The 16,642-nt window shown below is 43.5% G+C and overlaps 1 protein-coding gene across 46 annotated transcripts in view; it reads right to left on the bottom strand.

Moving 5' to 3' along the window:
- The window catches only part of LOC144772242 (uncharacterized), a 507,669-nt gene that overhangs the window by 152,037 nt on the left and 338,990 nt on the right, over positions 1 to 16,642 (bottom strand). For all 46 annotated transcript variants that reach the window (XM_078656424.1, XM_078656425.1, XM_078656418.1 and 43 more), the window contains exons 16-17: positions 11,957 to 12,052; positions 11,462 to 11,557 (exon numbers count right to left, since the gene is read on the bottom strand). In XM_078656424.1, coding sequence (XP_078512550.1) covers positions 11,462 to 11,557; positions 11,957 to 12,052 — 192 coding nt within the window. The remainder of the gene's footprint in view (positions 1 to 11,461; positions 11,558 to 11,956; positions 12,053 to 16,642) is intronic.

The raw sequence follows: 16,642 nt of genomic DNA, 5'->3' as shown, positions 1-16,642 counted from the left end.
ACGGGGGAGGGGTAGGAGTGCTCTTCAGATTTTGCCTGGAATTAATTGCCAGCCTAGTGCCTATTGGCAGGTTACAAAATGGTACTTTATAATAAATCACTAACACTGGGATGAGGACAGTAAGAATCCTAGAAATGTGTTTACATTGTTGGAAAAATCTATAGCCCTAGTACACAACAAGTGGCACTTCACTGACACGTTCATGTTTGGACTGGAATCCTAACAGAGGTTCAAGTTTGACATTTATATACACAGATCATACATCAAAAAAATATTTATACTATTCAAAAAAGAAAGAATCATGAAAAGAGAAAGACATACAGATCTAAAACACAATTATAAAGTACAAAGTACCCATGTATAAATTCAATTTGTAGAAAATGTATTAACAACAGATAAACAATTAGTTCCAAGGACATACAAAACCACTTGCGCTCAACACGGTACACAAACAGAATGTACAATACAAAGTGTAATTAAAAAGTGGCTGAGGAAATAAATATACACACTAGAAAGTTCAAGACAAGGCAAAAAATGCATCCTCTTCAGTTTGGGCCAAATGTATGCGTCGATGGGGTTTGGACCATAATATAATTAGATGGTCATCATCAGGACAGAACAACGATTATAGGAGCCTCCAAACTAGTTCATTAAAACTTCTAATCTCACAGTAGATCCAACCGAAAGTATAACATACGTATGTAATCCACAATATGGAAGACTCCCGAATCCAGTGATCCAGAATAGAATGTAATGTATACAAATGGCATACTATGCAAAGATAGGAAAGATCAACGGATAAAAGAATTGACCAGCCAGCTCCTTCAGAGGTTAGATGCAAAGCCAAACAAATGGCAAAGAGCTGGTATGTTGGTGTATACACACACACACAATCTTGAGCTTTCATTAACCGTGTAGTGGGTTACAGAATTAGAAACATTTTATAATAGGCACAACACGTCGTTGCCAATGAATAAATCAGGCAAAGACTGATAGACGCTGTGTGAAATGGCCAAATTTCACACAAAGGGCACTCGATAATTTGAGAAAATATTTCGCTCAGACGCAGTCCCAAAGCTCTTTGCCATTTGTTTGGCTTTGCATCTAACCTCCGAAGGAGCGTGTGGTGTCACACTTGCAGGTATCTCACATATTGTCCCCCAACCATTCCGCATTGGGATTGACGGTTCTGAAATGTCTGCACTTTCTGGTTTACGCATACATCACACAGTTCTGATATGCTTATAAAATCCCAATTCCGGTGGACTTCTATTCTATGCAGCGGCGACAACACCTTCGCCTCCCATAGTGGAGTCACCAAGATGAGAATTCTTCGCCACCCCAGTCGTGTGGTCACTTTTCCCAGGAGTACACGACCATGGTGGTATGACTAGTAGTCATTTTGGGCTTTTCTTGCAACAGATCCACCTCACATATCCTGAGAAGCAGGAACACTGGGTGAGGGGCAACCCTTCTTATGGATAAGGACCACCATTGCTTGTCGCAGATCTCTCAGCAGTTCCCCTTCCTGTTTGGACTCAGAGCATAGTCCATGTTGGCTTTATTACGTGGCTCTGAATACATTTAAAGAATTCCGGGGGGGGGGGGGGGGGGGGGAATGTTAGGTCTGGGAGTCTTTCCATTATTCATACACGACAAAGCCTCCGTGATCTTATCCTCCTGGAGTTCCTCCTCAAGCTTCACTACCCCAACCCCCACCAGCACTGGCATCGGGCTATCCACCAGAAATCCCTTCAAGTCGTGCGCAGCTGTGGTGTACAGACGTGGGGCATAGAGGTGCTACAGGAAGTCTCCAAATGCCTGAGCTATTTCTGCTTCTGATTCCACCTCTTGTCCAGCGGGTGAGGTAACCTTATGCGCCCACCTGTCTCTCTTCCCGTTGCGAGAGCCATCCAAGAACCGAATCCCAGGATATATTGTTTGGGGTCAAATACAACAAGTTTTCATGTTTATTTAGTCCTTAGGACAAGTAGACCCAACAGCCTGCAGCATTACGGATCAGGGAAGGGGCATTGTCTGAAGTTAAGGTAATATTTGTGTCTATATGTAAATGTTGTTCGAACTTTTATTTATTGTTCATTATTAAAAAGCCTTTCTTATTAGGGTGGGCGCGGTCTAAGGAAAGGTTGTAAGCTCGGACTGCACTACTGACGAAGATGAACACTGGATCGCATAATATGAAACATGTTTTGCACACACGGATGTTTCTGGGATGTTTTTTAGCAGCAAGTATAATTTTTTCGGTGTGTTTACATTTGGATAAAACATGACTTTATAATGCAGACCATAATGAGATGTTGTTCTTGTATGTTTTACTGTTACCCCTGAAGAAGTGATAATTCGCTAAATGCATTGGTTACCTTGTTGAGATCGAGATGCATTCTGTAAAAGTCAGGGTGGATAACATTGTGGACTGTAATATTGTGTCAATACCAGGATGTCAATAAAGCATGGATGATTTGAATATTCACGTTTCAACTTGTTTAAATTGGAGAAAAAAATTATTAAAATAAGTGGACTAACTAATGGACAAGATTGGTTATATAAAAGAGGACTGTAGTTAAATTTAAACATGGAGTTAATACTAGGGCCGATGAGCCCGACCAGGAGGTTGTGCACCCTGTATCTGTTAAACTACCCAGTTTATCAGCTGTTCATACAGTAAAATTAGAAAAGGGTGTGAATTCTCCTCCTAAAAGAAAGTTTTACTCCCGCCATTGTCAAGAATAAGTTTCCAACCTTTCTCAGTATGGGAAAAGATTAGAGAAGAGCTGGCAAAACCCCCTAAACATGCAATTTAGTCGGTTTGCAAAGACTCAAGAGGGCATTCCAACCCTGGAATTACTGATTAATGCTACCGCCAGCCCCAGTAAATAGCTCTACAGAAAGGTGGTAAAATAAGGTAACTGCTGTGGCGAATTCTGACTGTATTTACATTAATTTTAATAATTATATATCAGAAGTACTATGCCAAAATATGTTTCTACACCTATATGCTTTTTATGCCCTATAGAAAATGATTCCTTTATGTGCTCTTTAGGAAATGCCCTTTTATATAATGCAAAGGATTGCTCCTTTATTCATACACTGCTAGTAAGACTGTTCCTCTATGTGATGACAGACCTGTTCTATAAATGAATGAACTGCTCAGTGCGTCCACCATGCATTTACAGTCATACAATTTTGAATGACAGGACAGCGGATATATATCCCGTCTGCTCTAAGGGGACTTAAATCACTTGATATCCTTTAAAACCCGATGTGTCTGCAACCTCTTTCTCTCACCGTATCTCGCATCCTATAGTGTAAGTGATCAATGAAAGAAGGAAAAATTGAGGAAACATTGCAAGTGCCTCACGGGAGTAGCACCATGGGAGTTTGCAGACTGGTTCTCGCCTGCATCCACAGGTTCTCATCATTAGCAACTGCCAACTTATAAACAAAATAGTGATAAAAAGAAAGAAAAAAGCTAAGTGCTCAGTGTGGTGTAAGTGAACCCTATGTGTGTCTGCTCAATTAAAAGGTTTTTAATTGAGCAGACACACAGCAAAGAATAAAGTAGTACAGCTAGTGGTTGTCTAACTCGTTTTTAGACTAGAGTAGCGGGTTTTTATGTTAGATCCCGTTACACCACATCGGCCTCCTCTTTGATCGGGACCGGGCACTCTGCAGAGTCTCGCTGGATGGTGTTGACTGCCGGGCCGCGAGGAGCTTCATTGCTCTCTCCCTCAAGGTCTTCAGAGCCATGGCTCGGCAGTCAGAGACACCAGAGGCAGACAAGATGGGGATCGTTGACCAACATCATGCGGTTACAGGCACCGCATGGCTTGAAACCTGTTTTTCACAAGACATCCCTCGCACACGAAAAGCAGCAGAGGGGTAGCTCCTCCCAGATCGCTGCTTAACTGGCACTAAAAGAAAAGAACAGATGTCGGCGCACCTGGGTGGCTCCTTTATAGGCACCACAACATCATAACCGATGCTACCGATGCCGACGTCATGCAGAGCCAAATGGAGCCACCTGACACCACGCACAAGGGGTATTGCTCAGCAAAGGTTTCCAGATCCAGCCTGATGCCTGGGAAAGGTAAATAATCTGCAGCTAGATGTCTCTATCAGGTAGAACCAATTACAGACCATAACAACAGATAGCGGAACATTGTACAGCGTGTTAATCCATAAAAGATTCATGCTAGAAAACTGTGGCATACTTTGGCAGTCTCAAACAAAACTCTGCTACAAACTTCAGTGAGTTTATTGCTTGGGTTCAGCTATGTTTAAACAACAGGGCATCCAAGGGATCTAGCTGGCTGTCCAAGTAGCAGCATATATCTCTATTCCATCTAAAGGACTCCAGACGCAATTTCTCCTATACACATCTTCTGAGATTGCACAAAGTAAACTGGTAAAACCGTTTTAGATTTATATGTACACCTGAAACCAGGCTGAAAAATCCATCTCATCCAATAGGCAGGTAAAGCTGCGCCAGATCCAGCGCATTCAACAGTCGTCCACGGACAGGGAGATTTTTTTCAGCTTGGAAGCCTAATGATTGTATTTACCATTTTCTTATCAACATATATTTTTCTTTGGCTTTCACAAAGCCACCCACTGGTTCTTGAGTAGTAATTCCAAAGCATAGCTCACAGCCTTGCACTGATATTTGCATTTATTGACAAAGATGGCAGTTTCATAATTCTGCCCTTTTTTCAGAATACTATTTAGTTCACTTTGTGTGGCTTCAACAACGAAAAAACTACCTCCAGGATTCAGGATGGCTGCTACGGAGAACCACACCTCTGTGTAGCATCAGGTGATCCTGGCTCCTCCCCCGGGAATGGCGGAGTGTACCTGACGGCGTTTGTACTATCTGGCTAACGGGCTATGAGCTACGGCTACGGGCTACTGACGAAATTCACCGGACATCGGGCAGATTCGGCGGCGGCATCTCTCATTTCTCCTCATTGTTGTGCAATTATTGAAGGAGGCTGCTTACGGATGCTTACGGCTGCCACACGGCGGTCATACGGCGGATTTCCCAGGCAGCATGAGCCGAGCTGATACTACCATCAATCGACCAGCGCGGAACGGCGGAGCTCCGTGAGAGGCAGCTACGAGGAGGTCTAACGCTCTGTTAGGAGGAGGTGGAGGTGAGGAGACTTTTGGGAAGTGGCTATTCAAAACTTAACCCTGATTAGAACTGAGCCATATTCCTAGACGTTGGAGGCAGAGGCAGACCATCAGATTTAAATGCTGATTTCATAAGCATAAGATTAAAGCGCTGGGGTTAAAAGCAGAGTCAGCCAGGCAAGGCAAGGTTGACTCAAAAACATGTACACTGCGCAGAGAGAGCCGTCGAAGTTTGAATCAGAGTCATTGTTAGCTTTATAAGCAGCTAGTATGCCTGGCACTCCAGAATTGGGGAAACAGCTAAATACTCGTCTCGCAAAAGCCAAGGTACGGCGGCTAGCCAAGGAGGCAAGGGAAGCTAAGAAAGCGGCACGGCTAGCAGAGGTGGGAAACTCTCCCCCGCCTCGTATCGCCGATTCTACACCTGAGAGCTCCGAGGGTGAAGTGGAAGAAGAGAGTTTGGACACAGCCACTCAGTAGCTAGTACTCCCTGAAGAGAACATCAACAAAGATTCGGCCATCACGAAAACTGTTACCAATGTTGCCACTGCAACCGCTGTCTGTCCTTTAAGATTGGCGCAAGATGAATGTACTCTGGATAAGGAACCGGAACCGGATTTACAGAAGAAGGGGTGTACAAAGGAAGTTAAGCAATTCTCATTATTCCTGAAAAAACCTATGCTGCAGGCCTCCGTTCCTAGCTCCTCACCAGGTATCCAGAACTCTAAGAACGCTAAGAAGGATGCAGATAACGGGGGCACGGTCAGTCTAGAAAGTCCGGGTCCGGGTCTGGGCCCTGATTTAAGCCCACAAGATGCACTTAATAAGATGCAATGCGTCACTCAATCTACCTTATCTAACCTGCCCGATTCCCTCCGCAATGCTTCCACCTCCGCCACAGTTGTCATCCTTGCCTTAGCCTCTTCTCAATGCTAATGTCAATACTGATACTGACTCTAATACACTGATGGACTCTTCAGGAGAATTTCAGATGAGCATCAAGGACATGCTAAATTTAATTTTAGACGAAGTGCGGGACTTAAAAAGGGTTCATAAAGCAGAATTGGCCTCCCTCAGCCTACGACTGCAGAAATTAAAGAATACTATGGGGAGCTTTCCAATCAAGCTCCAAGAGGCTGAGGAAAGAATTTCGCTCTTAGACGACCAACTCGCCTCCATTGTCAAAGAAGTCAAAGTTGCTACTAAAAGTAAACAAGCAGTGGAAATGAAACTGGAGGAGTTGGAAAACCATTCTCGGAGATCCAATCTCCGCTTGATTGGGGTACCCGAGGGTCTGGAAAGGTCCCAACCCTTGAGCTGGGTCAACAACTTTATCAAACAAAGGGTCATTCCTGACTTTCAGGGGGACCTCACGATTACGAGGGCCCGTGTTCCACCTCAACCCTTTCCCAACTCAACACTCCCGCGCGCGATCCTGATCAACTTTGCAGACTTTCGCATCAAAGAGGCAGTTCTAACAAAAACATTTCAGCAAAGACAGTTCTCCGTGAATGAGACTACAAAATGTCGAATCTTCTCAGACATGTGTGCCTCTGCGGCTCACCGCAGGAAAGAATTTGTCAATTATTTAAGGCAAAGGGGGCGCAGGCGTTTATAGCCCAGCAATCTAAGCTAAGAGTCCTCTTGAAGGGGAAGTTTTTTATGTTTACAGATGTTGATGAAGCCCAGCGGCTTCTGGTTCAGATCACCCTGAACGTATAAGGGCTAAAATAATCAAAGTCCCAGGATGATATAGACACCTAGCCTGCTGTTAGGATTTATGGGATTGCACCAAAATGGTTCGCTCTAGAGAAAAACTTTTTTCCTTTCTTTTCTCTCTTTTTCTGGTTTTCTTCTTTTGACTGTATGTCTTTGCAGGATAACTAAATAGTCAGCTCGCTGGCCAGTATTTTGAGACTAGGTGCCAAGGGCGACAGGTAGCCCACACTCCCGGGAAGGCGGGAGCTGAGATCACCAGGGTGTTACAACATGACACCCAAATTGAGTTGGGGTAGTGGAAGGTGGAGGGTGTGGTGGAGGGGGGAAATCCACCTTCACTTGGGGGGTAGGGAGGGATGGGTTTGGCAAAGGGGAAAAAATAAAGCTGGTGGTTTGTCTAGAATCTATTACTTTTTTCTTTTCTTCATTAGAAAGTCATTAGTTTTCATATATGGCTAGTACCTCAAATTTAAAGGTTGTATCTTTTAATGTTAATGGACTCAATAATAAGAGAAAGATGCGTGCCCTTGAAGCTTGGATAAAAAAGGAAAACCCTGGAGTAATTCTCCTTCAGGAAACCCATATTTCATCCACAAAGATAGCTGAATTCTCTATGTTCAGACTATGGGCAGCCTACCGGGGTTTTCATCCTCTCTGGCCTCCCACAGAGGGACCGCTATATTTATCAATAAAAGCTTACAAGCTGAGTATATCAACTCGGGTAGTGATCCATCGGGGAGGTGGTGTTGGGCTTCCTTTTCATTTAGATCAAAACCTTGCCCTCTCACTTTTGTGAGTTTTTACGCACCAGTGGAGGATAATACTAACCCCCAAGAGGAACTCTTCCTAGCACTGACCAGGATCCCGGGTGATTTAATTGTGTGGGGGTGGCGGGTTTAATATTTTTATGGACCCGCGGTTAGAGTCTACAGTACATGGGAAGAGGCAGACAAAGCCAAGATCCTTTAAAATCTTGAGGAATTATGAATCTATATTGAACCTACATGATCCATGGCGATTAGCATTTCCGTCTCATAGGAAATTCACATGTGGATCAGGACGGTTTTGTTCCTCTTCCCGCATTGATTTTTTTTCTGATTTCCCAGGGGCTAGAGTTGGTTCAACAAAAATTCTTTTTTAATGCCTTCTCCGACCATGCAATGCTGACTTTGGAAATCCACCTGGGGGCAGGTCTGAGACTGCCGAAACGGTGGATCTTCAATAAGCAATATTTAAATGATAAGGATTGGGTGAAATTGATGGATTCAGAGATTAGACAATTCTTAAACCTGAATATTCTGTCTACTGCTCCACACATAGTCTGGGATGCACTCAAAGCATTTGTCCGGGGGCTGATAATAGGCAAGGATGCAGCTATGTCAAAGAAAGCTAAGCTCGAGAAGCTACAATGTGAAGATAAGATCCATGCTCTTAATGAGAGATTCCAAAAAGATCCCTCTGTTTCTAATAAAAAGCTTCTTGATCAGGCCAAGCGTGAGCTCTGCTCGGTCTATAACATCCAAAGTGAGATCTTTTTTCAACATTCTCAACAGAAGGTATATGAGGAAAGTAATTTCACAGGTAGGCTGTTGGCGTGGCAGGCCAAAGAGCAAGCCACATCAAATCAAATAAAGGCATTAAAATCCCTTTTGACAGCTGCTCCTACAGAAGATCCAAGGATAAATGCTGATATCATGATGGTCCACTACGATTCTATTTACGGTCAACTTCAAACGGTCGACGCCCATCTACTTGCTACCTTCCTTCAGGATAATCCATCACCAACTCTATCCGAAACAGATAGCCAATCTATGGCTAGTTCTTTTTCTTTGACAGAGTTGGAGGAAGTTGTAAAAAGCTTGGCCAACGGCAAGGCCTGTGGCCCAGATGGATTACCAGTAGAATTTTTTAAGGTCTTTTTTGGGGCAATATCAGATTTTTTTTAGCCTTGATTAATTCCTTATTAGAAGGAGGCCCAGTCCCTGAATCTTTTAGGCAGGGTAACATAGTTAGTTTCCCAAAGAAATGCAAAGACAAGACGGATCCTAGCTCCTATGGTCCGATCACACTATTGAATTCAGACTATAAAATTGTTACAAAACTTTTATCATGTAGGTTCAATAAATTCGCAGCACAGTTGATCCATGTGGACCAAAATGGGTTCTTGGCGGGTCGACAACTGGCCACCAATACCCACTTCCTTGCAGAAGCATTGGACTATTTTGAGGTTCAGAAAATTCCGGCTCTTGGGTTATTGTTTGACGCTGAAAAGACCTTTGACCTTGTGGTCTGGGAGACACTATTTTCAATTTTATATTCCTTTAATATCCCACAGTCTATGATAATTTTAATTCAGAATTTATATGAGAATGCGGTGGCCAATATAATTATTAACTCTGAAATAGTAGGATCTATTAAAATCAAGCGAGGCACAAGGCAAGGGTGCCCTTTATCGCCTGTGTTATTTGCTTTTTTATAGAACCCCTAGCAACAGCTATTCGAAATTGTGTTGATATTCGTCCTGCAATTTCAGCAATACCTAAAATAAAGTTATATGCAGATGACATCTTGCTGTTAATCAAGCCAACAGTGGAGGTACAATCCAAGGTTTTTAAGCTGTTTGAGGAATTCGAAGCTTTAGGGGGTTATCGAATAAATAAAGGCAAGACGGAAGTCATACAGAGTGGGAGCGATACGATAAATCTACATCCTGATATTCAGCGCTCTGTTAAGTCCACCCCAAAGCGATACCTTGGAATATTCTTTTCCAATTTAATAAGGATCTATATGAATTGAATTTTGTCCCCTTGATAAAGAAGGTCAAAGGCCTGTTTTCTAGATGGAACCTACTCCCACTGTCGATAATAGGACGTGTTGCTTTGATTAAAATGTCGGTGTTGCCGTTATTTAATTTTCTGTTCTCCTCAATTCCATACACTTTATCGGGTTCCTTTTTCTCTCAGGTTGAGTCAATGTTTACAGCCTTTATTTGGGCAAAAAGAATCCGCGTCTAGCACTCAGCACTTTATATGAAGATTTGGACCAGGGTGGGTTAGCGCTTCCCAACCTTAAAAGTTATTATGATGCGTATTTTGCACAATATTTATCAAGGTTCAAGCCTCCACCACAAGCACATTTTTTCTCCAATATTTTTATCAATATCATGTGCCATGACAGTCAAATTCATTCTCCTCTACTAATTTAGGTCTCCAAAGTTAGTCCGTTACAAGAGTCTGCAATGGCTTTTTAAAAGAAGGCAGGCTTTTTTTTAAAATACTCCATTCCGGTATTTAATTCCACTTCCTCATTAGAAGAAATCCTCCCTCTGATGGGTGTTAGACAACCCACATATTTAGCCATAAAATGGGTAGCAGCTGGCTATCTTAAAATTTCTGATTGTATAATGAATGGTAACTGGGTGTCCATAGCTGACATGCGCCAATTAAGGACTAATTACTTTATTCTTATTAACTCTTATGGCACCTTATTTAAATATTTTGCTGAAATAAATGTCACCCCCTTTTTGGCTCAAAATCAGTTGGAGGAGGAGTTATTAGTTAAGACTTCTGAAAGGAAGCCAGGTGACTGGAAGAAATATTTAGCATCCATCAGGGGGACTGATCTTGAATCTAAAGCTTTGAGGAAATGGTCAGAGCAGGAGAAGTGTGTAATTTCTCCCCATATTTGGTCTACGATCAATAGGTTAAACTTTACTTCCTTAAGAGGTGCAAACTGGCGCAGGATGTTATTTTTTAGCAAATGTCTGCTGTACCGAACTCCAGCTGCCCTTGCAAAGATGTACCCCAATCAGTCCTCCCAATGTTTCCGATGTCTGAATTATCCTGCTGCTAACTGGTCACATATTATGCTCCACTGCCCAAAAATTAATGTGTATTGGGTAGAGGTATTTGAGTATTTGGTAAAAGAATGTGAATTACAATTGGTAGCAAATGACAGGTTAATTCTGTTTGGTTATGATCCTGAACTCCTTTGCTCAGTTTCAGTGACTAGATTTTTGTACATAGCTATGGCAATCGCAAGGTCACTGGTTTTACAAAAATGGCGCTCGGATTCAATTCAGTCCGCCCGGGAATGGGTTCAGAAGATGAGAAGGGTGAAGAAAAGTGAATATACCTATGCAGCAAGAATCGGAGGACTTAAGAAATTTAATTAAATATGGGGTTCCAGTTTTGACTAATAAGTAGAGGGACGGACTGCATTTGCCGCCATACGGTGGAAGGGTGGAAGGGGATTTTAGACCTTGCTAATTATTTTTCTATCAATTTATTGTGTAAATGTGTATAGGGGATTGTTTCTATGTGATTTTTATAACTGGCGTAAATCTTTTTGTAGAGTGTTCAATAGATTCATAGTGACTTAATGATGATTCATATTGTCAAGATAGACTCCTTAATTCCGGTTTTTTTGTACGATATAATTCTGTAGATGTAAATGTTTATGTGTGACAAAATCTGGTACCCAAAAAAATATATATATATATAAAAAAAAAAAAGAGAAAACTACCTCCAATATATCAGCAAATGTTGCTCACACACCACTGTTAAGCAAATAAAATTTGTACATGACTTGCCGGTCTTTTCTTGTTCATTATTCATCTCCTGCTGGACCAGTGTCGTCTTGGAAACAGGAACGCACGGTGAAATCCCAGGTGTAGCAAGCGGATCAGCTAAAAGAAAGGCAGAATATACGGGAGAAAGTAAACTTAATAGTAGATTAGAAGGACTCAGCGCTTGGTAGACGGGGGAGGGGTAGGAGTGCTCTTCAGATTTTGCCTAAAATAAATTGTCAGCCTAGTGCCTATTGCAGGTTACAAAATGATACTCTATAATAAATCACCAACACTGAGAAGAGGACAGTAAGAATCCTAGAAGTTTGTGTACATTGTTGAAAAAATCTGATATTTGCATTTATTGACAAATATGGCAGTTATCATAATTCTGCCCTTTTTCAGAATACTATTTAGTTCACTTTGTGTGGCTTCAACAACGAGAAAACTATCTCCAATATAACCGCAAATGTTACTCACGCACCACTGTTAAGCAAATAAAATAAGTACATGACTTGCCCGTCTTTTCTTGTTCATTATGCATCTCCTTCTGGAGCAGTGGCTTCTTGGCAACAGGAACGCACGGTGAAATCCCAGATTTAGCCAATGGATCAGCTAAAAGAAAGGCAGAATATACGGGAGAAAGTAAACTTAATAGTAGATTATAAGGACTCAGCGCTTGGAAGACGGGTGAGGGGTAGGAGTGCTCGTCAGATTTTGCCTGAAATAAATTGCCAGCTTAGTGCCTATTGGCTGGTTACAAAATGGTACTTTAAAATAAATCACCAACACTGGGAAGAGGACAGTAAGAATCCTAGAAAATTGTCTAAGTTGTTGGAAATGTTTATAGCCCCGCTACAGAACAAGTGGCACTTCACTGACACGCTCACGTTTGGACTGGAGCAGCTCAGGCAACTGAGGTTTAAAGAGCCACAGCCATCTCTTTGGCCGTCCATGGGGGAAGACTTGGGGCAATAAGCCACTCTCACTGCTAAGCCAGAAATGTATAGACATCTTTACATTTTATGCAACACAACTTCTATCTACTTTGGGCATTAAAGGTTTAGCTGTCCAAGCAGGTACTTATCCCACCCAAGCTTAGTTCATAAGCAAACTTTGAAAACATTGAAAAAGAGCTCCAAGGAGATGCTTTTTGCCTAAAACTACAATACATCAAAACGCTGTTGTGAAATTTATAGGAAGGAAAATGCTACTTACCAGTATTTATTTATTTATTCATTCAAAGTTTTATATAGCGCGGACAAGATCCTTACAGATATCAGAGCGCTTCACAAAGACAGGGTGGGGGCAGTAGGAGTGAACAGAGGTAGTGGGAGCAGTGTAGTAGTCACAACATGATAGGATAATAATAACATACATAAAACATATCAATATACAATCAGGTAAACCAGTAATATAAGACGGCACAAGTCATTGATCCCACTACAGAGGTGTTCAGGTACACCTTGGGTGAGTGGAAGGCTTATACCAATGTTTTAGTATAGAGAGAGCACTGAGTGGGGGCATCGGGAGAGTGAGTCAGTGAACCAACGTGTATCATATATTGGTCGGTAGTAAGAAAGTAGCGTAGTAGTGTCCCCATCAAGTAGAAGTATCGTGCCCAAGGACAAGGTGTGCATTGAAACAATGCAATGCTGGGTCTCGGATCCAGCACCTATAAGGTTCAGGAGATCTTGGCCAGAAGGATGGTTTTCACCTCTTTCTTGAAGAGTGCAGTGGAGGAGATACGCCTGGTTTCAGGGGGGTGCGCATTCCAGATCCTGGGTGCCATGCCTGAGAAGGAGTGCTTGTATGTTTTCTCTTTCCGGAATCTACGAGGTTTCAGGAGTAGATTTTTTGAGCTTCTATTGGATCTCGAACCTCCTGATATAGATAACTTTTGAGCGAGGTAGTTGGGTGCATTGTGGTGCACGGCCGCGTGTGTCATAACTGCAATTTTTAGCTGAATTCTGGCTTCAAAAGGCAGCCATTTTAGGGACTTTAAGTCTGGGGATATATGCGAATGTTTTCTTGAGCCAGTAATGAGTCTCGCGGCAGCGTTCAGGGAGGCTCTTAAGGGTGCTGTTGTGGATAGCGGGAGTCCGCTGAGGGCCACAATTCCGTAGTCTATTCGAGGGATGACTAACGCTTGTACAGCAGTTTGGAAGTCATCAGCAGGGAGGAAGGGTTTAATTTTCCTTAGTGTGTTGATTTGGAAATTAGCTGTTTTTGTGGCTTTGCTGACGTGCTGCTGCATGTTGAGCTTGGTGTCGCGTGTGATGCCTAGGGATTTCGCTGAGTCCACGATGGTGGGTTGGACATTGAGTGCTGTTAGGTTATTGAGCCATGTTTGGGTGGTGGAAATTTTCGCCGGGGGTGAGATGAGTAGGAACTCAGTTTTCAGAGCATTTTGCATCTATTCTTGGCATGTAGAGCTGCAGAACCACATACTATGCATAGATCGCCATCTGGTGTTGGGCCCCGGATGTTTGCACTTGTTTTTGTCTTGTAAAAGTCTTTGGAAGTCACAAGATAAGTGACTCCTCCTTTGGATGATAGTGCGCATGGGCCTCGGCTCCATCTTCAGATTGTTTTTCGCCAGCAGGGAAATAATGGAGTTTTGTGAGAAACAGAAAAGATGCATATTATGTTGTATCTAAATAATAATACTGGAACAGATAAAGGTAGCCGGGGGGTGAGTGGGCGTGTGTGAATCTTCAGCTCTACATGCCAAGAACAGATGCATACTGGTAAGTAGCATTTTCCGTTCGAGGCATATGAGCTGCAGATCACACACTATGCATAGATTGTATAGCAGTACCCGTCCTTAGCGGCGACCACCAGTATCTGTTGCAGCAGTTTGAAATAGAGTTTTGAGTACAGCTTGGCCTAGAGTAGCTTGTTGTCTTGTTTGCACATCTACACAATCGTGCTTTGTGAATGTGTGCAGTGTAGACCATGTAGCTGCTTTGCAGATGTCATCTGAGGGAATGTTCCCTAGAAACGCCATTGAAGCCCCTATCTTGCGGGTAGAGTGGGCTTTAGGAGGAATAGATAATGTACGTTTTGCCTTGTGATAGCAAATTCGTATGCATTTAACAATCCACCTTGCAATTCCAGATTTTGATATGGGGTTGCCTTTATTTGGTGGTGAGAAAGACACGAAAAGTTATTTTGTTTTACGAAAAGGTTTTGTTCTTTCAACGTAATAAAGGAGTGCTCTTTTTACATCTAGAGTATGAAGAGCTCTTTCTGCAACTGTTTGTGGTTGAGAAAAAAGACTGGCAACTCCACAGACTGATTGAGGTGAAAGGGAGAAATAACCTTAGGGAGGAATTTTGGATTGGTTTTGAGAACCACTTTGTTATGATGGAGTTGTAAAAATGGTTCTTGAATAGTGAGTGCTTGTAGCGCACAGACTCTTTTAACCCTTTCGCTGCGGCGGCAATTCCGCCGCAGCGCTAAGGGGGTGGGGGGGTGGCAGTGCGCGGCGCTCCGACGCTGGTGACGGAACCGCTCAGTCACGCCCCTCGGGTGGGCTGTGCTTGTGACGGAGCGGTTCCGTCACGGCCCCGCTCGCTCAATAGAACGCGCCGCGCAGTGACAGAACCGATCCGTCACCAGCATAGCCCACCCGAGGGGCGAACTGAGCGGTTCCGTCACCAGCGTGGGAGGGGTTAAGAGAAGTAATGGCTACAAGGAAAGCTACTTTCCATTAAGAAATTGTAATTCACATTTATGCAGAGGTTCGAATTAAGGGCCCATTAGTCTTGTGAGAACAATGTTCAAATTCCACCCCGGTGAGGGTGGTTACCCTGGGAGGAATTATTCATTTGAGACCTTCCATAAATGCTTTGATGGCAGGTACTCTGAATAGTGATAAGTGCTGCCTATTCTGTAAGTAGGCTGCTATGGCAGCTAGGTGTAACCTAATAGATGTGTATGCTAGATTAGACCTCCGAAGATGTAGTAGAGAACATATGATGTGTTGAATAGACACATCTAGTAGATTGATGTTGTTGATATCGCAAATCTTTTCCACTTGGCTGCATAGCAGGCTCGTGTGGTGGGTCGTCTAGTCTCTCTGATAACGTTCATACAGTCAGGGGGAAGGTTTAGGTAACCAAATTCTAAGACTTCAGGAGCCAGATAGGTAGGCTCAGCTGTGCTGGATCCAGGTGTCCGATCTCTCCATGGTTCTGTGTTAACCCCTTCCCTGAGGGGGTTTTTCACCTCCTGTGCGGTGGGGTGGGGGTGGGGGGGGGGGGGGGGGAGCTGAGCTCGTCACAGCCGCACCCGTTTTTCGAACGTTCAGCACAGCAGGTGAATCGGCCCCGCGTGCGAACGTTCCAACGGCCGTGACAAACTCAGCTCGTCATGAGTGCAGCTCAACCGTGCCTCATGACGAGCTTAGCTAGTCATTAGAATGCAACGGGTTAAGAGGCGTAGGGAGAGGTGTAGTTTTTGGTGCGGGACTACTGATAGTTCCAGCAATGTTGTGTACCAGGGTTGTCTGGCCCATGTTGGAGCAACTAGGATGAGAGTCAGTGAGTGTTGCTGCAGTTTGCACACCACCAGTGGAATGAGTGGGAGAGGCGGAAAAGTGTACGCAAATCTGCTTGACCAATTCATCCATATCGCATTGCCTTTGGTCAGTGGGTATGGATATCTGGCGGCGAAGCTTGGGCACTTGGCGTTTGTGTGTGGCGAAGAGATCTATCGCTGGTTCTCCCCACATGTGGAAAAATGGTTGAAGAACTTGCAGATGAAGTTCCCACTCGTGAATCTGTCGCGTTTGACGACTTAACAGATCTGCTATATTGTTCTGGACTCTTGGAACGTGTTGGGCTAGGAGGAAAATGTTCTGGAGATAGCCCATCTCCATATGCTTTGTGCTAGTTGGGAGAGCTGTAGGGAGTGTGTCCCGCCTTGTTTCTGTATATTGTACATTGCAGTCATATTGTCAGTGTGGACTAGGACAGCTTTGCCTGATATTTGTTTCTTGACTGACTTTAATGCCAGAAATATGGCTAGTAACGCCAGGTGATTGATCTGGAGTAACCTTTGTTGAGGGGTCCACTTGCCCTGTATGGTGTGATGTAATAGATGAGCTCCCCAGCCGGAGAGCGATGCCTCCGCTGTTAGTACAATCTGTGGGACGGGTTTGAAGAACGCTCGTCCCTTGGAAAGGTTTTGGGTGTTCCA

The sequence above is a fragment of the Lissotriton helveticus genome, chromosome 8, assembly GCF_964261635.1.
Source record: "Lissotriton helveticus chromosome 8, aLisHel1.1, whole genome shotgun sequence".
Taxonomy (NCBI): domain Eukaryota; kingdom Metazoa; phylum Chordata; class Amphibia; order Caudata; family Salamandridae; genus Lissotriton; species Lissotriton helveticus.
This window is presented reverse-complemented; position numbering and strand designations above follow the sequence as displayed.